This window comes from Caretta caretta, chromosome 2, assembly GCF_965140235.1.
Source record: "Caretta caretta isolate rCarCar2 chromosome 2, rCarCar1.hap1, whole genome shotgun sequence".
NCBI lineage: Eukaryota > Metazoa > Chordata > Testudines > Cheloniidae > Caretta > Caretta caretta.
Genome location: NC_134207.1, coordinates 155,552,235 through 155,574,280, shown reverse-complemented (window position 1 = coordinate 155,574,280; position 22,046 = coordinate 155,552,235). Strand labels below are relative to the sequence as shown.

The following is a 22,046-nucleotide window of genomic DNA, read 5'->3' as shown; positions in this document are numbered from 1 at the left end:
GTTCTGGTAGTAACCCACTTGATGATCAACCCCCATAGGATTTTTTGGCGCTGCAGGGATCTTTTAGCTTAGGAATGAGGAGTGTTGCTGCAGAGTGAATGAGGAAACCAAAAAACACCCATGGGGAGGCTGGGGGGAGGAGAAGGGGGAGACAGAGAGAAAGAAGCAACCAGCTTAATCACGAAAGTTATTTATTGCCAGCTTATAACCATAGGGGAGCCAAACAAACAAAACAGTTACAATATTAAATCTAACTTAAACTTGATTATAAAAATCAGGTTTAGAAAACAACTCATCACACAAGTCAGGGTCAGAAGGCTATCCCGAGAGAGAGAGAGCTGGGTTCTCACCACTCCATGACGTTTGAATTGATCGGGGATTCGAGGTGGTGGTGGTAGCTGAGGGTCTGGAGTCCTGGAGTGAAGCAGAGCCTCCATCACGATCAGTCAGGAGAAGATGAAGTCTCAATGGAACTGATGCAGATTTTGGATCCAGGCATCAGAACACTTACTTGAGCATGGATAGGGGTTTTTGTCGAGAAGCAACAATGGTTCAAGGGAGAACACTAGATTTATGTGTAAGCAAGGGAGAATACCAAAGTTGTTTTGTTCAGGCTAGACATGGCAGCTGATCATTCCTGGCTTTGGGCAGTGTTCCTTGGAGGGAGCTCACAATGCAATTAGGGAACTTCACTATTTTGGATAACAATAAAGGATTTATTACTAGAGTTGGTCTGATAACTACTGAGCTGGGTGTGTGCAGGTGTGGGTTCATTAACATCTGGAGCAGAGATCCTCCATCATGCAGTGCTTCCCTGCTTTTCTGGTCCCAGAGTTCCATGCGGTTCTTACCTTGGAATCTCTGTTCTCCATTCTGTATGCTACTGGAGATGCCTCCTTGTCCCATCTTCTATGCAAATGGGGTTAGGGGAGTTTCCTTAATTATGTCATCTTTATCCCAAGGGTTTAGGTGCGTCTCACACTGCCTTTTCATTGCTTTTTGTAAATCTTTCTTCTGATGCAGATTTGGTTCAAGCAAAGACTTGAGGGAAGAGAGGGGAAGGTCTTTTGTGAGTCAAACAGGCTGGATACTGTGCCCTGGTTCCCCAAGAAGATAGAGCTGCTAGGTAACAACAGAGCCTTCTTATGAGGTGTGAAATATTCTTTAATATGGAGAAGTCATTAAAGGCTCTTTATGTCACTAAAACTCAGTGGTGGGACATCCTAATCTGGTGCAGAATAGGGTCAGCTTGGAGGAGGCAATTGGGGGCAAGCTATTTTACAGGCCATCTTACTTAAGAGGCTTTTCCTCTGTCCACAGTTCTGCTTAGGAAGCTTCTTTATTCTTGAATAACTGATAAACGGTTTTATTTGACAAGTGTAAAATATGTAATGCTGGCTAAGGCCATGTATAGACTACAAACTTTGGTCGACACAAGTTATGTCAGTGTAAAGCTGCTGCGGTTAGTATATCACACATGTGTGTGCATACTTAGCTGCTTGCATTGATGCTAAGTGCAGTGCACCAGGGGTACGTATTCCAGTGCAATGCCTTTTGGGGAATATTCACAATGTGTTGTGGGGCGCACACGACTCCTGTTGCGGGGCTGGGAGCACAAGGTGAAGTTCCTATCATGCAACTTTCACTATCTCATAATACCATGAGGTGGTTATTGACTAACCCATAATTTTTTTGCCTTTTTAAAATCCCACACACCCACAAAGCACTTGTCGCTATCCGACATCTCAGTCAGAAGAGTGGAGCCCACACAGCTCTGCACTGTTGTCATTGATGCTGCAAATGCAGGACAAACAATCCTCTGGCACTTGCAGAACTGCAAGAAGTACCACAACAAAAGGGCACATGATAATTTCTTTGAGGACAGATTGGTAAGGGACATAATGAAAAACAATTCAAGGTTGATGGCATTTACAGATCAGCTACACGACTGCTTCTGGGCCTAAAAAATAAGCAACTGACTGGTGGGATTGCATTATGATGGAGGTTTGGGATGATAAGTGGCTGCAGTACTTGCCGGTGCAAAAGGCCGCGTTCCTGGATCTGTATGCCACATTTGAGCATGGACAACAGAATGAAAGCTGCATTGACAACTGAGAAGCAAGTGGTGATCGCACCGTGGAAGCTTGCAAAGCTGGATTGCTATCAGTCAGTGGAAAATCATTTTAGAGGTGGAAAATCCATAGTGAGGGCTGTTGTCATGCAAGCGTATGTGGGGCATTAATTGTAACCTGTTATGCAGGGCTCTCACTCCAGGTAATGTGCAGGATGTTGTAGACTGGTTTGTCTCCCTTGACCTATAGGAAACTTATGTTCATATTGTCATACACCCCTCACATGGATGTTTTCAAATTTTGTGATTGGGCAGAGACCACTATCAGTATTGCATCCTTACCCTTTGGCCCCTCTGCCACCTCAAAGGTCTTTACCAAAGTCCTCTTGACCCCCTGCCTTCACCCTTAGAGCATAAAGTGCGGAATGGCCGCAACCGTCCTTTGGTTCCCTCTTACCATCAGTTGGAAAGCAGAGTTCGCCCTCTACTCCTTAGTGGAATTTTCTTCTTGTGACTTCTTCTAGTCAGTTAGCTTGGGTTAATTCCCAATAAATTCTTCCCCCCACCCTCCTTTTTATTAATTTGTTGCAAAAAAAATTTTTTTAAATGTACTTTCTCCTCAGCGCTTTGTACCCCACCTTAATCTAAAATGGTGCATTCAGTACCCTCAGGCTTCAAACCCAGATCATCCTATGACAGACTCATCCCACTTATAGATGGCCATAGCTGCTGCCTTTTTTGTCTTAGTGATAGCCATGTACCAGCCTGCTGCTCAGTATGCTGTTCCTTTTTGACCCTGATAGTTGAAGTTGTACCTTCTTGAGAAATCAGTGAGGGGAGCATTAGACCAGGGGTGCACAAACTTTTTGGCTTGAGGGCCACATTGGGGTTCCGAAACTGTATGGAGGGCTGGGTAGGGAAGGCTGTGCCTCCCCAAACAGCCTGGCTCTGCGCCCTATCCACCCCCTCCCACTTCCTGCCTCCTGACTGCCCCCCTCAGAATCCTCAACCCATCCAACCCCCCCTGCTCCTTGTCCCTTGACTGCCCCCTCCCAGGACCCCCCGCCCCTAACTGCCCCCCCGGGACTCCACCCCCATCCAACCCTTCCTGTCCCCTGCTCCCTGTCTCCTGACTGTCCTGCACTTCCCCAAACCTCTGCCCCATTCAACCGCCCCCTGTTCCCTGACTGCCCCCCGCGACCCCCTGCCCCTTATTGAACTCCCCGCACGCTTACCATGCTGCTCAGAGCACCAGGACTGGCAGTCGCACCGCCCGGCTGGAGCAGCCATAGCGCTGCACAGTCTAGAGCACCGGGGCAGGCTGGTGGCTCTCGCAGCTGCGCTGCCTGGCAGGAGCTCGCATTCCCACCACCCAGAGCACTGGTGGCACGGCAAGCTGAGGCTGTGGGGGAAGGGCCGGGGGCAGGATGGTCCCGTGGGCCAGATGTGGCCCCTGGGGAGTAGTTTGCCCACCTCTGCATTAGGCCCTGAAGCATGGGCACCCACTTCAAGTCCCAGACACCCAGTGTTCCTGTTAGCTGGTGCAAAACAGCTAAGGTCGGTACTAGCAAAAAAACGCTGGTGGCTGACGTGAATCAGTGGTGTATGCTGTTGTAGATCTCAATCAGTATTTCCATGGCAGAAAGCAGACAACATTGGTCTGTTGCACCAATGTGAACTAAGTCAGAGATGCTTGGGCAGTTTTATTTTTTTTATTTTTGTGTATTGCTGAGGCATTAATGTGTTATGTGCTTTTATTTAAGGCTGAGGTACTTTCTTCATTTCCCCAAAATAGATATTTAATATTGCTGTTCCTTAAAAGGAATCTTTTTTTACCAAATGTGTTTGTATGTACATGTAGTACATCTGACACTCTGCATGGGGTAGTGATTATTGGAAGAATTAGGGTTTTTTCGGGAAATACTGGTAAGCGTCAATTTCATCGTACATTCAAACTGATGGAAAAAATATTTCCCATGGATAATCAGAATTTACAGATATGTAAAGTAAGAAAAATGCTGTTTGAGAAATAGTTTAAGGATATTTACATTGTATATTTTAATGTGATGTTGACAATCTGTGTTTTAACAGAGACGACTAAGGGGGTATATGATAGAGGTCTATAAAATCTCAAGTGATGTGGAGAAAGTGAATACGGAAGTGTTATTTACTCCTTCTCATAACACAAGAATTAGGGGTCACTCAATGCAATTAATAGGCAGCAGATTTAAAACAAACAAAAGGAAGTATTTCTTCACACAATGCACAGTCAACCTGTGAAGCCTTTGCCAGAGGATGTTGTGAAGGCTAGGGACACCACTCCTTACCCATCCTGGCTAATAGCCATTAATGGACTTAACCTCCATGAATTTATCCAGTTCTCTTTTAAACCCTGTTATAGTCCTAGCCTTCAGATCTACAACAGCATACACCATTGATTCACGTCAGCCACCAGCGTCAGGCATAGTTCAACAACAAAAATTCAAATGACCAAATTCATCCCTGATGTAGCTCTCTTTGGAATTTCACCAGAAATTAATTTAGCCCTATAAAAGACTGATCTTTTGCTAATCTGTTTACAATGTTCAATGTTACAGGCTAATCTCCCGGGTTTCATGTCACTGAAACAAAGCTGCTGGTTAGGTATGAAGTGTTGTATTTTTGTTTCATGCCAAAGTTGTTTTGTAAAAAAGACTGTTCTTTTTAGCTAAGAGAACAAATATATTATTGGGGTTTTTTTTCCCATCCTTCCCTTTCTCTTCTCTTTCAATTCTCTTACTAGTACTCTGTAAGTGTCTATTCTGCTTAGCAGTAGCATTTCTTATAGCCTTATAGACTATAACAGGGTTCAAAAAAGAACTAGATAAATTCATGGAGATAAATTCAATGGCTATTAGCCAAGATGGGCAGGGATGGTGTCCCTAGCCTCTGTTTGCCAGAAGCTGGGAATGGGTGATAGGGGATGGATTACATGATGATTACCTGTTCTGTTCATTCCCTCTGGGGCACCTGGCATTGGCCACTGTCAGAAGACAGGACACTGGACTGGATGGACCGTTGGTGTGACCCAGTATGGCCGTTCTTATGTAACAGCTTTATAAAGCTTTAACTTTTTGAATCTCAACAACTACTGTTATTAAATAATTGTCTGTCCCTGGCCCCCATTATTTCCTGTAACTGTGAAAATTTAGATTGATTAAAAATAGAAAGGAAGGCCTAACAATAACCATTAATATTATCTGTTGAAATTATTTTAAAAAAAATTGAATTCTGCCAGGCCTGGGCGTATGACAGAGATAAGGTGGGTGAGGTAATATCTCTTATGGCACCAACTTCTGTTGATGGAAGAAGTAAGTTTTTGAGCTTCACAGAACTTTGCTGGAGATCAAGCCTAATATAAGCAATCAAGGTACATTTAAATAACATTAAGGTCTGAATCACAGGGAATATAACCTTAACTGCATTGTTTTCTACTAAGCAAACGTTTAAACTGTCAAGGTTGTTAGGCCCAAGATTTGCACTGTTTTGAACCATCTTTTCCCCCAAATACCATATATATGATGGGATACGTATATTTGTGCAGTTCTTAAAAACTATTTGTGAAAGACTCTTATTTCAGTGATGGTTGCCTGCAGGATGGATTAATTTAAATCACCAAGCAGCAAACTTTAATTTAAATAATTGATTGTTTTGAATTTGTAAGTTTTAGTTATTTTCCTAATGGAGGGTTTATTCTCATTGGTTGGTAACCATTTAAACATTCTGATTTGCACCCAAATATAGCCTTTACACAAAATTTGGTAATTTTTTGCGTACCAGCAGGACACACCATATCTGCACACATTTAAGCAATTATATAGTTTGCCATACATCTATTCAGATTCTTAATTTTGACATTTTTTAATGTCAAAAATGTCAGAAAATGTTGAGAGACATGTTTCTTATATACCGGGTAATTAATAAATTTTTATTTGGGATTCACGTCAAGCTGCATTTGGATGGAAATTGGAATTAAATTAAAATATACATTTTAAAATTGTTTATGAGTTAAATAAAACCACCTTAAAAGTGTTGGCTACATAAGAAAAAAAGTAAGTTTTTATTAAAACATGTTTTGCATTTAAAACTATCTGATTTATCAAAAGAAGTTTGAACTGTAGTTGGTGAATTGACAGATTGTTTCTGGTCACCATAGGCCAGATTTTCAAATGTATTCGGGTGTCTAAAGAACAAATAGGTACCTGATCTATTCACACACTTTCAAAAATCCCCTTAGGCCCCTAACTAAATCAGTGGGCCTTGAAAACAATGGGAATCAGGAGCCTAACCTGCTTAGTTGTTTTTGAAAATCTGACTAGACCTAGCTGCATCTTTTGGTACCTAAATACCTTTGAAAATCTGGCCCCATGTCCTTCATCTCCCATCTGTTTTTTATTCAGAGACTGGAAGAGGAAAACAAGCCTTCCTGCTTTTTCAGCTCCCTTTTTGTTTCTCAGTTTTGAATGAACTAGTCCAAAGGAAGATAATTTTCTTTGTGCACTTGCTACCTAAATTGAAACCAAAAGTGACTGAGGCAAAAGCTTTTCTGTACAACAGAAACTGAAAGTACTTAAACATTTGGAAAAAAGTAAATAACGTGCTCCATTGTAAAGAGTGAAAATAATATAGATTTTTAATGCAGCATATACCCTTACGACATATTTATAAACCTTGAGTTGACCTCAAACATTAGATTGGTTTCCCCCTGATTCTGTAGATAATTAAAAAAGCAACACCCTTTACCTCATTAAAATCTGAGGAAGGCTCATTGATACAACATACATATTTTTAATTTAAATTATTCTAATGGATTATAGTACATGTAGTTTATCATAAATTAAAATTAAATTTCAAATATGTAAATAAAAAAGACAATCAGCAAAAATCTAATTGAAATAAAAGATCCTATTTCTAATTTTTTATAACTCCTCTCCCCCCCCTCCCCGTTTTTATCCACCCTTGTGTGGCTTTATATTATTATTTAAGACTTATATTATTGTAGTACCTAGTGGTCTCAGCCAAGTCCGAACTTCATTGTACTAGGTGCTCTGCAAAATATAGTAAATGGCAGACCAGGCCCAAGGAGCTTACATTCTAAATGGGAAAGGCATGTAATCAATAAGGCTGCTGTATCTAACTGTTCTTTAACATGTGGAAAGAAGAGAGAGTGTGGTGTTAAGGCTTCCAGAGCAATATGTGTGTTAATCAGAATGTAAATAAACTGCCTCCAACTTCATTTAATAACTGATATTGCTCTTTAAACCTTCAAAAGCAAGAAAACGTAGGGTTTAAAATTGACACTTCACCCCTTCCAACATGTCTTTATACTATTGCAGAGGTGTCTGAAGCAGATAATACGGTTGAGCTAGTCATCTTACAGATCTTGGTAGCCTGTATCTATTGTTTGACTTGTATTTGTTGGGAGCTTTTTATTACACCGCAGAAATTCTTTTGCTGTACAGTGCGCTACTTCAGACGTGCCACACAAGTTGTACGATTATTAGTAATATCCTCTTTTACAGATAGGGAAACTGAGACCAAAAGGTTGAATGGCTTGATTTTTTTCAGAAGAGCTGGTCACTCACAACTCCAGTTAAAGCCAATGAGAACTTAGTGAGCAGCATCTCTGAAAAATTGGGCCTTAAGCGACTTTCCCATGGTCACAAAGGTATCCAGTGTTGGATTGCAGCCTGCTTCCTAGCTCCCTGCCTTGTGCTCAGATCACTAGGCCATGCCTCCTTCAAAACTAAGTATTAATTTAGTTTTATTTCCACAGTGATGTTATATAAAAGACTTAATATAGAATTATTGAGAGAAGGGAAAAACCTTAAAACTAGGGGAATAAAAGAACTAGAGTTCACTATTCTCGTTGCTTTGACCAAACCTGAATTTGTTATGAAGGTTTTGGAAGCGTATCTTGTTCAGTCTCCATTGTATCACTTACCAAGTACAGTTGATGTAAGAGAGATGCACAAGGTTCTGGTTGATTACTTTACTTTATAAAGTGACCTTTCTAGCTGTTCCTTGCAAAATAGCATCCCCTGTCTCCCCCCGCCCCACATCTGTGTTCCTTTGTGTGTGTATATGGAGAGGAGAGGGGGGAGGGCATTCTCGTCACGTATTTGACATCCCTCTTCCATACTTTCAGCCTCTTAAAAGCCCATTGTTGTAATCAAGGTGCTGTTATCTAACTGGTCTTAGGGTTTAGAATTGAGCAACACTCTACTACTCTTTTATTAGTGTTAGCAGGGTTTCATTGTTCTTCTTCTTTAGCGGGTTGTCCTTTCCTAGTTCCTGCTGGCTCAGAGTGGGAAAGATGGACTAGAAATCAAATCGATGGTGCACTTAACCGTAACTATGTGAACCATCGCTCTGATTTCATGAATTATTTGTTTATATCTATCCTATATAAATAAAAAGTGCTTAGCCCAGGCTTTAGATTCTTTTGCTAAATTTTAAAATACATAATCCATACAAAATGAATTAAACCCGAATTAAGTAGCATAGTTTGATAATTGTTTTCAGAGCAAACCTGGGGAGTGTGTCTGTTCTAAGAAATTTAATATTTTGGGGGGGAAGCACAATTTTTTAAATAAGATTTGTGGTGTTCAGAATAGAACTTTGCTCGTATAAACTTTTTAGGGCTATTATCTGGCTTGAATTGGGTCAATTGTCATGTTATTCTCAAATGATATTAAGATATGGGAAGACAAAGAATTTTTTGCAACCTGTTTTCTAATAGAATACATGCATTTATAAATATCATGTTTTCACTCAGAGCCTTTGTATAACACTGGAGCTGTGGACACTTCTCAGAATTTTATTCAGGTGTACTCCCCACTCCCTGAAATTCCTCAGGATGAAAATGCTGCTGAATCATGGGAAACTTTAGAAGAGGTACGTTGGAGCTCCCTTATATTCCCATTTAAGTTCCTTTTCTTTAAGCAAATATATAAGAAATCATTTTTTATTTGTAGGACTTGATTCAACTCAGCCAGTTGGTGACTGACTTCTCTTTACTAGTCAATGTAAGTATTAATCTAAAACTCTAGATAAAGAATTGATAAAGACAAAGCCTGGAGGACTGAGTGGCTCAAATAATTGGTAAAGAGATAGTGGAGACTTTTGTCGCTGATCTGAAGTCAGACTAAGTTGCTACTATCCAATGGCTTTTCAGCAGCCTAATATGAAATTGTCTCAGCCCACTTATTAGGGCACAGAAGTCCTGTCACATTTTGCCCTTGTTAGTAGCTTCAGGAAAATGACAGTGACTGAATGGAGTCATAGAATGGTCCTTCCTAATCAGGATTTCAAGGCTGCGAGGGAAGTTTGCACTCTGGATGTCTGTGCTGTATTTTGTCTATGGATAAATACTGTAGAGAACTCATGTTTCCAAGTCTGTCAATCTGGCACTTTCTTAAATAGTATGTATACATACGTGCACACATCCTTATGCATTTCAATAAAATATAGGCGTTTGGGGGAGATAACAGTACAAAAGCTAGACCCAAACTCTTGGGCTTGGTTCTGCATTCCTTTTACATGTAAACTCCCACTAAAGTCAGATTCCCCCTTTTTGGAAAATCTAGATTCTTTGACGAAGAAGAAAAATCAGTAGTGTGAGGATCAGGCCCCTGAGGTCAATAGATAAAACTTCCATTTTGTTAAGAGAGGAACAGGAGCATGTGCTAGTTCATTGGAGCTAAATGACCTTTGATCATCTAAACTATTAATAACCGGGGTAAGGAATTTGCCTCACTATCCACTGTCTATTTTGACAGTGTCCATTTAAGAATGTTGTCATGTTACACTGCAGTACTGTATTGAAAGCCCTCATGAGGTTTTCAGGATAAAGATTTACATTACATTCTCAAGGAGTGAGTTTTAAGGTAGGTCCCCTCTTCACCCTTGGTTTTCACGCACCATGTTGCAGCAATTAGGAGCATTCAGTAGCACTGTCTTAACATGCTTAATTGCCTCACCATGAGGAGGTCTGTGAAGCTTGCTGGGGAATAACAGACACTAATGCTATTCTCTCTGTGTATCAACAGCTTCCATGCTGCATGCCTCTTGACCACTGAGCCCTGTTGATTCTGATCCTGTCTTGGCAATTTTTCTTTGTATCTTGATTCCTTACTTTAAAGAAACTACTGTTAGCTGCTCCATAGTCTTTAATTTTTGCCGACACAGAAGCTGCTGATGGGGATAGTTTTCAATCCAAATTCCTTTGTCAGGTTCCCTTTGCATCATACTAACCACTGGAGAGCGTGAACATTAGAACAGTTTTCCTACTGGTTTCCACACATTCTCAGCATTTCTGGTTGTGGTGAGAAGTCCAAGAGAGACTCCACTGAACATGATTTGTGTTTTTGCTTACTTAGTCAGGACTTCAGGGAAGGATCTGAAGTTTCACCCACATTCTTCTCTCCTGCGAGATGTTGTGGTGGAAAGAAACTCTGTATGCGCACACATGAGCCATCTATTCTATCTCTCATCTGCCTCGTGATAGATTGTGTACACACAGAAATTGCAGTGATTTAATTTACATGGGTTTAGAAACTGTTCGGTTAAATTGGTTCACCTTCCTTATGAGGATGCATAAATTGGTTTGAGTGCCTAAAAACAATTTAGGTTAAGTATAGGTTAAGTCAGTAATGCATCGTTAATGGTCAGTATCTCTTTCCATCTGGCTGTATGTGTAAAAACACGTGGGTGGAAACACTGTTTGGGTGCCCTCCAAACACGGCACCCTAGTTAGTTATCAGTGGTTAAAACTATCGTTATTGGGTGCACATCTCAATAGGCTGTTTTGGGTTTTTTTAAGTGGAAAATTATGCACTGCTCATGCATAATATGGGCCTGACCTACAGTGACTTCAGTGGAGGTTAGTGGGCTCATCACCTTTGGAAGATTGATACCTATAGGATTTTCAGACACTTTGACTGCTTCCCCAGAAAATATCACAGCATCACAATATGGCCCAAGTCCTGGTTTAGAAATAATGAAGTTACAGTCTAAGTAAGAGAAACAAGGTGGGAGATGAAGAGAGAGCAGGAAGAAGTGGAGACAGAACACCATCTTCTCAGGGCTGCTGTTGCTCTTCTGTTAAAATTGGCAGAGAAATATGAACCCTGAGTTTGTGTGGCTGAGATACTGCTGTAGAATGCAATACATATTGACAATACCTTGCTGTTCTATTGTGTGTTCCATCTGAGGATCTCAAAGCACTTTATGATGACTGAAGACTCGCTATACCCTTGAGAGCCGAGAGAGTATTCTCTCTATTCCTTTAAACAGGGAAACTGAGTCACAGAAGTTTCCCAGGGTCTCGAGGACTGTGGCAGAGCTTGGACTATAAACTCGGCGCCTGATTCCCACTTCTTAATCACAAGATCATCAGTTCCCATTATACACATGGCTTATTACATGTCTGCCACAGACATTCATTACACCACTTCTGACAGAACTGGGCTCAGCCATTGCGCTAGAAAGATTAAAACAAAGCTTGTTCTGAACAGAGATCTTAAATTCAGAACATTTTAAACTGCATGCTGGTCAGCCTATTGTGCTTTGTGACGGAATGAGACTGGGGTCCTGCTGTGGTTTACAAAAGATGGGAAGAAGTATCTCATTTCCAACTAGCAGCTGAGGGAGGCTGCTCACCGAAAGCTCAAGGGGGCTCGCAGTAAGTGTGTGACTGACTGGGGAAAGTGGAGCATTTTTGCATAAATTAAACAAACATAAAGCAGAGGATGGATGTGCAATTTCGGTGTATTTTCAGCATAGTCGGGAGATTAGATCGGTAGGGTTACGTTAACGTAATATAGTTTCATAGGTAAATCATGGCTTTTGGGATTTCTTTAATCAATCAAGGAAATGTTGTGTGTAATACAATGTGTGCCTGCCTTGTACCCACACTTATTAGAAAAGGAATTGTTTTGAGTATGAAACTCAGCATGAAGCATAAATACTTGTTTGGATTTATTGGATTTTTCCCTGAGATGCAAATTCATCCATTCATATAACAGTAGATTAAATAAGAATACATTTTAGTCTGCTCTTTCTTTAACCGTATCAATACTCTGTATAATAACACTCCATTTTATTACCTCATAGTTACATTCTTTTTTGGAAGTGGTTTTGTACTTACAGCTTGGTTTATCAGATGCTATTAATGAACTACCATTAAGGCTGCATGGCTAGAGTGTGTAGCAGATGAAAGCTGCTGTGGGGCCCTGATTACAGGCATTAAAATAGTGTGTATTGGCTTACTGCTGCTTCCCAGCAGGTAACCTCACTCCTCATTCCTTTGCATCTAGTCTCAGCAGGAGAAGATTGACAGGATTGAAGACCATGTCAACAGTGCTACTGTGAATGTTGAAGAGGGAACCAAAAACTTGGGGAAGGTAGGGATCTATTCCCGCTGGTGAATCAATGGTACTCTGCCTCCCAGCAATCTTCTGTATTAACCCAATTGATCTGCCGTCTTTAATGCTGAGGGAACCAGCAATTAAGGAAATAAGGAAGAAATGACACATAGGTCGTGAAAAAAAAAAATCAATCTCTTGTAATGTTCTATTACATGCAGTCTGCCAGAACAAAATTTCTTTGGCCTAAAGCCTCATTAGATGGCTGTTCTGCTGCTGCTTTCAGTGGAATACCTACAAAACCAGGCAGCAGAGTGTTCACTGGTTGGCTCAGAAGAGTCAAATGAGCGTGACATGAAAGGATACCTGGGACACATGCTGCTATGATACTAAACCACATTTATATCACTAATAGTTTTTAACAACCCGCAAATAGAGCTTCGGCATGTTAGTGGAAAGTTTCTGGGCAGATTACAATTCTTACATTTGTTTGAATTATGTAGGCCAGATAGTGGATTTTATATTGCAAATAAAATCAACCAATAGCAATTAAAATGATCTGTTTTCCTACTGCATATATGGGATAGCTCAAGTTTGAAGCAGTTGGGCACATTCTCTCTTACTGTGGAATAGTGTATTTTAAAAAAACTGTAATTTGTAAGGTTTATTTATGCACCAAGAATTCGAGGTGTATTGCCAAGAGTAATGAGGGGGAAATGCACATCACCACAGGTGTGTGTTCTAAACAGATTTTTTTTCTTTTACAGGCTGCAAAATATAAGCTGGCAGCTTTGCCTGTGGCAGGTGCACTCATTGGTGGAGTGGTGGGGGGTCCTATTGGTCTCCTTGCAGGCTTCAAAGTGGCAGGAATTGCAGCTGCACTTGGTGGTGGGGTATTGGGCTTCACAGGTGGAAAATTGATACAGAGAAGAAAACAGAAAATGATTGAGGAGCTCTCTTCCAGCTGTCCAGACCTCCCTAGCCGAAGTGACAAAAAATCCAGCTGAAGTAAGATTTCAGTGTGACTAGGACTGGAAGTAATAGTCCCAGTGATGACGACAGACATGCAGTCTTCACTTTGAACATAAGTCTGTCGTGAGTTTTGACAACTGTGTTGCTGTTTGGGAGGGGTGAAGTGGGTGGTGAGATACGTACTGTCAGTCCTGTAATTTTGAAAGCCGTAAGGAATACATTTTCATCATAAAAAAATCTGCAGCCCTAAGGAATCATGGGTTGTGTGCCAAATTCACCCCTTATTTTGTAGGATGCTACTGGAGTGGGTTTAGTTGAGAATCGAGAACACATTATGAAAGGCTTTGGAGCATTCTTACCAAAAAACCTGAGGGGCCTAAGGTTTGGAGCACTTTTATTAAGTGATTTCAAAGATCAGTACACTATTAGTACTCCCCTCTGTCTTTTAAACTTCACAGTTTGGTTCTGATCAAATGTTAAAAATGAGCTGGTTTTACTCTTCATTTGTCTGTCTGCCCAAGCCCCCATACAGTCTGGTGTGACTGTCTTTGCTCTCCTCAACAGATGCACAGACTGGCAATGGGGCCTGAGGGTTAAGGTTAAATCACATTGTTTCAGCTGTGGCAAAAGCATAACTAAACCCAGCACCTGCTTGCATTATCAAACTCTACCAAAGTCGTGGTGCTGCTCCCCTCCCTTTCTAGAGCACTAAATTCACTCTGCTCTTTTTAAAGAAATGTCATGTTTTCTATCTTTCTTTTGTATCCATGTCTTTAAAATCCAGCTGGTTTTCTTTTTCAAATCCAGGCCCTTCTCTCCCTCTTCAAACAGCCCCCCCCCCTCCGCCAAAATCCCAGGGGATTGCTTGTGCTAGGAGAGGTAGCATTCCTTGGTTGTTCTCCTCCCAGCCTGTATTTGAAAGCTGCTTTGTGGGGTTAAACACCCCCCCCCCCATCTGTTTAAGAAGCACTTGCTCAGATGCTCTTCCCCTTTTTCCTGCATGTCTTGTTCACAGCCTGCCTCCATCAAAACAGTGGTGGGACAGGACAGAAGATCATTCAATAAAGACATTGGCTGCTGTTTATAGCAATGTCAACTCCTCAGTCCTTTATTCCCATTCCACCTATTCAAGGATGTAGTGGAGATTTAGTGTCACTTTGTGACCTACAACCGTCACATCTGGAAGACAAAGGACTGTGAAGCTGACAGTCCTGGTGAACTCACCAGTAACTTGTCAGGTGGTGCCACCAGTAGGTGATCTGATCACAGTTTCAGTAATGTTGATGTAGTCAGATGTGGTGGGTTCACCTAGTGCTTATGTATGGGCTGGTCAGGTATGCTTCTTGCTCTCTCCTGCCACACAACTGTTTAGTTCTTTCCTCAGTTTCCACTGGATCACTTCTACTAGGTTGTATTCTTTATTCTTAGTAGACTTTTAGCTCAGCATAGCATTTCTCCAGGACTCAAGGTTTGCTGGTGTTCTCTGTAGTATTCTTGCTCACAGCTGCCAGCATGGATAGTTAGCTAGTCTTCCTCTGGAGATCTGCTGTTCATTTATCCTGTTTGCTTGATTTTCACTTGGAGCACTATTCCCTCTCTGCACCTCCCATCTTTAAATATGGCTTTTAACAAGTTTTAAATTTCACCCAACCCTGGATAGTCTATCGTGGCAAGCCATGTCTGCCATCCCCATTCCAGCACTGCTGTTAGTGCCTTGAGGGAGAACACAGGCTATGCCATTGCTTCTTTAAGATCTCAAGTGGTCTCATCTTCCCTGAGACCTGCTTGACTGTACAAAATAAATCTCTAAAAAAAAAAAAAAAAAAAGGTTGCTTAAGTGGAGCTTCATTACACAATGTTGTTGGGTGCTCCATAGCCCAGCAGGGAATTGCCACTGCATCACGTTTAACAACAACAAAAATGGAGCACCACTGCAACAAAGGATTTGGCACAGTCTGTGGACGTAATTGTCTTCTAATGGTGGGATTATGGGTTTTGGTGCCTAAATATTGTAAGCGACTGTTCGTCTGAGCACAAGTTTCCTGTATAGGGTCTTTCTTTCTTAATTACATAATTTATTAATTACCTGTAAAATAAAAATGTGAACCCAAATGTGCAGCTGTTCAGATGTCTCTGTTAAGCAAGACTGAGCTTCCCTGAGCCTGTGTACACAAGAATGGTTTTCACAAGTAATCACTAACATATAAATTGACAAAACTGCACTGTAGAAGCTAAAGTGCCGACATCTATAGAACCAGATGGAGTGGAAAGGACCTCCTGTGTCATCTAGCTCATTTGCTCATGACGCCTAAGAAAAACTTCCTTTAAATGCATGAACTGTGACTGTAAGCTCTGCTGATGGACTTGTAATAATTGTTACACTAGGCTGTTTCTTTCCTTAGCTGATAGTCTTTACCTTTAAACTTCTCCTACTTTTCAATTTTTTTTTTAATTAACTAGAAGCCATTGGTGATTGTGGGACTTTCACTGGACACATTTACTTTCCTTCTGTGAACGACTGAACCACGGCACACAGTCTTACATGGGATGAAAATCTGATGAAGGTGCGGTAGTGGCATGCCACTCTGTAGCTATAGCACCGTGCTATTCATTGTACTGTTGCAAACAAACTCCATGTAATAGGTCAAAATTATTCATATTTTAGAAGCAGCAAAATGCAGTAAACAAACTCTTTTCATTACATTTTGTATGTACGCAGAACTTAGTATACCATTAAACCTGCAACACTATTGGATTACAAACCTCAACTTGAGAAATAAAAAAGTTTATTTGCATAGAAGGAAAAAAGGGGGGTCCCTGCAGTAGCCAAATGAACATTTAATTTTCCATGGACACTAAGAAACCTCAGGAATACAAGCCAGGCACTTTTTCCCCAGACTAAGTAAGGTTTTTACCTTCATTTTGGGAAGAGCAGGTATTTGAGTGGCATTCTGTATTTCCTTTACGGGATCTAATGGATTACTACTTTTTTTCAAAAAAAGCGGCAAAGAGTCCTGTGCCACCTTATGGACTGACTAAGACGTATTGGAGCATAAGCTTTCGTGGGTGAATACCCACTTCGTCGGATGCATGTAGTAGAAATTTCCAGAGACAGGTATAAGTAAGCAAGCAAGAATCTATTACTTTTTTAAAGTAATTATTTTAATAATTTAAAACAATATTCTATGTATTAATATTTAAAATAAGCTTTTGTTGAATTAGGAAAGTATCATTTGCTATTGTCCTCCCCGAGGGAAAATATCTAAACTAGTGAAATGTAATGGTGGATGGACACAGTGCTTGAAGAGTTTTTCATCACATTGTGCATCTGCATAGAGGCTCACCACCCTGTGCGCTATATTTACGCTGTACATTAATGTTGAAATTCAGAGGTGTGCATACCTAGTATCACCTGTGTAGTGCCTTCCACGCATGTTACCTGAGCTCAGCCACCTCTTTCATGTTAAAATATCCACCGAAGAGGAACATCTGCAATGTTGCTTATAGACCATGTAACTGATGTGTACAGTAAGTGGTGTTTCCCCTTCTCCTTAACCCTGTCTGTCTGTCCCTGGGGTTAGGAGCTCTTGAAGGCAGGCTTCCTGCTTCTTGTTTGTTTATGGCAGCACCTATGACGTGCTTGGCATTTTCTAGCCAAATCCTAAAGTCGCAGCAGCAGCATTGCCAACAGATTCATGATGGTTTGGGCTACTCTGTTTACTGCACAGAGCATGTAGGACGACAGGGTTGCTATGTACTGAAGTGACACATGCATATACTTAGTGCAGGTAGCTCATGTGCCTCATAGCCTGGTACAGCCGCCACTAACACAGCACCAGAACCATTATAGAGGGAAAACACCCTGGAACATTTTGGAGTAGAGCCACCTTAGACATTTGCTAACCAATCTTCACGTTTGTGGCAGCTGGTCCTCAGAGTGGGTTGAGATCACGGGGAATGGAGGGTAGACTCCCCCCAGCTAGGATCTACTCTCTGACCATCTGTATTATTCCTCACAAGCTAAAACGATCACTGCAGGAGATGGTGATACCAAAGCAGAAGACAGGGGATAGAGGATTTAGTTAGTAGTAGTGATAGCTAGGGCTGTGGCAACCAGGAGAAGCATTTGGTGACTTCACTACAAGGGAGAAAGGGGCTCACAAAACTTCCAGTGGTAGGCAAGGGCTTGCACTCATGCTGCATATCCGTACTAATCACACAGAAAGGTAGAAGAGGGCCTGGAAATTTAGGGTCAGGGCTGCTGGGGTAGTGCTTGGTGAAGTGCACTGGAGAAATATAGAGTCTGCTCAACAGAGTAACTTCAGAGGTTCCAAAGTTTTTTGAGAAAGTGGTAAAAAGAGGAGTGGTTTAAATTTATTAGGCAGGGCATCCTTGGTAAGCGAGTTTGGGGAGAAGTAAATCCTCATAAGTCAACTAGCATTAGGAAGTAAGGGCTACATTCAGAGGGGACCTTAGGCATTACATCACTTAATTCCTAGGTGTCCAGCTGCCCAGAGAAAAGCACAGCCCCACGTTATGGCCCCTAGTACCCTATGTACTGTATGGGGCAAGTTAGGCAGCCAAGAAAGGTGGTCATAGAAGTCCTGCTGAGGAGGGAACCACCTAAGCCTATAGGACATTTATAGGAATACAGCAAGATCCAGAAAGGGACTTATGCACCTATCTCTTAAGGATTCACAGCCACAAACCCTCTCCTGAAGTTAGGTACTTAAGCAAGGGTAGCCCTTGTGAAAAACCAGACACACACTGATCATAGCAACTGGACCTGTGTTTAGGTCACCCACCTGGGAGTCACGTCTTGCTCCAAAGCAGGGATTTGAACCCTCATCTTCCACATCTCAGATTGAGTGCCCCAACCCCCAGACTATTGGCTATTCTCTCCTTGAGCATACCAGAGTTCCATTGTGATGCTAGGCAAGCACTTAATAAACTTCTCACAAGTGGTCACTAATTGTGTGTGCTTTATTTTCTGGGTGCCTGACTTGAGATGCTGGAGTCTGATTTGCAGAAGTGCTGCACCATCACCAGCTGCAGCCAATGGGAGCTGTGCTTTGAACATATGAAGTGCTACATAATGCCAAGTCTCTCAAAAATCAGGTGCTGTATGTCAAATTGGGCACCCCAAATTATAAGACCCTTGACCTTAACCCCTGTGTCTCAGTTCTCCATCTAGAACATGGAGAGAATAGCTCTTCAGCCCATGTGGATATTGTGAAAATAAGCTTTGTGAAGCTTTCAGATACTACAGTGATGAGCCCCTGAGAAAAATTATAATTCTGTCTTCAGAACAGGGATTATAGAGTAGGCAGTAAGGAAGGCCTGGTGTCAGATTGGACAATGGGGATTAAACAGAATACTGACTAGAAGCTCATTAAGTGAACCCCATCCACCCTGTGCAAGAAATGAGGCAGGGTTCAGTAGAAAAAAATAGTGGGAGATTATGTTGTTCAAGACTCTCATACTACATAGGCAACCCTAATTCTGGCCTGTCTTAACTTTTGAGTGCTTGATTTTGCAACCTTCATATGTTCCTTTAACTTGGCTTTTTATGTGCAACAGCATTAAGGGCTTAGGATCATGAGAGAAGGCAATACAGACATATCCTTAATCATCTTAATTTTCCCACATGATACTTTTAACAGTCATGCTTGTTTACTCATGCAAGTTTCATATGTACAGTAAAATACCACACAAGATTCTGTAAAACTTTAATTTATTCCCCCCCAAGTATCCAGAATATGCCCTTTTGATGAGAAGAATGTGACAAAAAAAGAAGTACCAGCATAACTATTCACCTGGAGAGGAAGAAATAAAAGCACGTACTACCCGATTACACAGAAAACAACCCAAAAGTCCTATTTAATGGGATAGTGCAAGTTAACAGCATGTCTCTGTCAATACCACCTTCATTTGGATTATAAAAGTTTTACAGATTAGAGTTAGATCAAAAGTCTAGATGGGTCTCTGATATTTTACTCTAGCATTAGGAACATAACTTTTGAAAAGACGCTGTACAGAATGACCCACCAAACAAATGTATTTACAAGCCCAGGGAGAAAAAAAAACAAACTTATTTTTTCAGTTTATCCCAAATAAAAATACACAGAATTATGAAAATATAGGGTTACTATTTCAACCACACAGAAGTCAATGCTGCTGTCTGAAAGGCTTGCAAGATTATTTCAAGTTTTTAAAGTTCATCTTTTTCTCTCAATAAGGTGTACCTATGTTCACTGGGTGCTAGTTTCTGGAACGAACTCTCTGGTGGGCTGCTTGCTAAATCTTGAATTGGCTGAAAAAGAACACAGAAGTATGTTTTCATTAAGTAAAGATACTCTTTAAGATTATTGCTTATGAGAAATGAGACTAAAAACAAACAGAACACTAAGTTTCTTGAACTGGATGGAATGAATTTCTTTTATATACTCAGAGAAATAACCTGGTTTAAAACAAACACTTCAGGTTGCTTAAAGTGGAAAGGCCATCCACAAAGACCCTTAACATCAAGGAAATACCCAGTTAACATTTCCTCCTTTAACACATCTTAACCACCACACATCAGCCTAGACAGATTTTGATCCTCCTAAGACCCAATCACCTCCAGTGTGTACAGTAACAATACTTACACCACATTCCTCATTGCACACTAAATGCAAAACCTTAAGTCTGACCTCAAACTTCAACATACATGTGCATTACTGAACAGTATGGTTCTTTTCCTATGGGGAAGTAGGAGACAAATACCTTAACCACAAGACCATCCTGTAAAGCAAACAGCATGTGATCATGTAATTAATTTGTTTCTCAGTACTCTGCAGATGTGGTTTAGTTGCAACAGTCCCATTTTACACATAGATTTGGCCTCGTCTGGAGGTGGTGTGGCTAAGTGAGTGAGACTTGACTCCATCATATTGGTGACCCATGTTCTATTCCCAGAGGTGCCAAGTACTGTGCATGCTCAGATCTTCAGTTACCTTGTCTGTAAAATGGGGCGGAAGATACCTGAAGATACGTTGCTCCATAGTCAGGTCTGTGAAGCACATGATTAAGATAAGAACATTTAGATCTGGACATTGGTGTGTTGGGAAGGGGGAGTCTGGTAAAGGAGGTGACAAGGCTGGCATCCAGAGGGGGACAGAGTTAAGGATGTGTACATGTACAGTAATTGTAGTAATCGGGACGTGTGTAGCTCTGAGTAGGAGCAGAAAGTATGTACTGGTAGGTGGCTTAACTTTTGATTTCTTAGCTGTGTCTCACACACAGAGTAATCCTGACACAAAAGCAAAGTTCTGAACAAAGCTGTCTGCATATTAATTTCCTAGGAATTTTTTTTTTAATGTTTAATTGAGTTGAGTGAGGAGGATGGTCCTCAGAGCCGTGTCAGAGAAACACAGAGATGGACAAAATTTTATCTCCAGCTGCACTTCTCTGATCAATAAAACATTCTTCACCAGAATCTACACCTACACCCACCTGTTTTGCCACAAAACAAGTGTAGTTGCTTATGGAGAAGAGTCTATGTGTTGGCTACCTGCTGCCGTGTAAGTTTTCAGTTATGACAAATAATGGCAAAAGTGACCCTTACTCCTAAAAAGATTTTTAACTACCAGCTGCGCCAAATCCATTGGAGACTCTTCTGTCTGCCAGTAAGGATAGCTCAGTGGTTTGAGCATTGGCCTGTTAAACCCAGGGTTGTGAGTTCAATCCTTGAGGGGGCCATTTAGGGATCTGGGCCAAAAATTGGGAATTGGTCCTGCTTTGAGCAGGGGGTTGGACTAGATGACCTCCTGAGGTCCCTTCCAACTCTGATATTCTATGATTCTATGAAGTCAGACTGTCATTGACAAATTTCAAACAACTGCAAAAGGTTTTTATTAAAAATGTATACAACACAAATTATATGGATAATTCAAAGGCCACCTGTACATGGAGAAAGACAAATGTACGCCTCCTGATAAGCAGCATTTGTCACATACACACACATGATAGCATGGTGCTGTATGAAGAGTTATGTAATATATGCCAGTTGGACACATGTACATACTTATACATGTGTTTTGATGGCATGGGGAAGGAAGATGAGAAGTAGGCAGCTATTCTAGGCAGCGGGGCTGGCTGTGTGCAGAATTTCCCCAGGAGTATTAATGTTGCCTTTACTGGTGGCTTCCTTAGTTTTCAGCGATTGCATAGACTGGAAACACACCCAAATAACCTTTTTTCCAAATGAACTCATTTTGTGGGGGAACATATTGGAGTGACAGCATGACCTAGTTACGTTTTCAGGAGAAACTAACTTTTGAGACTTGATTTCCCAATAACAACATTGCACTGTGATGATTTATGCAAAACATATTTTCTGCACATAAGTATTTGTGTGTGTGTGTATTATATATATATATCTGTCCTCTCATTGAGATCTACCTGTCTGTAACTAGTGATTAATCTCTGTAGATTAATCTCTGTAAATCTCTGTAGGTTCATACAAGAGTAGAGCAGGTAGCACCTGGTAAGTTGCAGAGGCGGCTGGGGAGCTGCAGAAGCAAGCCCCATCTGGCATGCCAAACCCTCAGGCAGTT

The 22,046-nt window shown here is 41.2% G+C and overlaps 2 protein-coding genes across 4 annotated transcripts in view; one reads left to right on the top strand and one right to left on the bottom strand.

Annotated features, from left to right (window-relative positions):
* STX17 (syntaxin 17) overlaps positions 1-15,561 on the top strand; it is a 67,671-nt gene extending 52,110 nt beyond the window's left edge. For all 3 annotated transcript variants that reach the window (XM_075125509.1, XM_075125508.1, XM_048839429.2), the window contains 4 exons: positions 8,889-9,007; positions 9,088-9,138; positions 12,430-12,516; positions 13,245-15,561. In XM_075125509.1, coding sequence (XP_074981610.1) covers positions 8,889-9,007; positions 9,088-9,138; positions 12,430-12,516; positions 13,245-13,484 — 497 coding nt within the window. In that variant the 3' untranslated portion in view covers positions 13,485-15,561. The remainder of the gene's footprint in view (positions 1-8,888; positions 9,008-9,087; positions 9,139-12,429; positions 12,517-13,244) is intronic.
* A 3,605-nt stretch (positions 15,562-19,166) lies between these two features.
* The window catches only part of ERP44 (endoplasmic reticulum protein 44), a 132,401-nt gene continuing 129,521 nt past the window's right edge, over positions 19,167-22,046 (bottom strand). Inside the window, exon 12 of the mRNA XM_048839428.2 lies at positions 19,167-19,762. Coding sequence (XP_048695385.1) covers positions 19,661-19,762 — 102 coding nt within the window. The 3' untranslated portion in view covers positions 19,167-19,660. The remainder of the gene's footprint in view (positions 19,763-22,046) is intronic.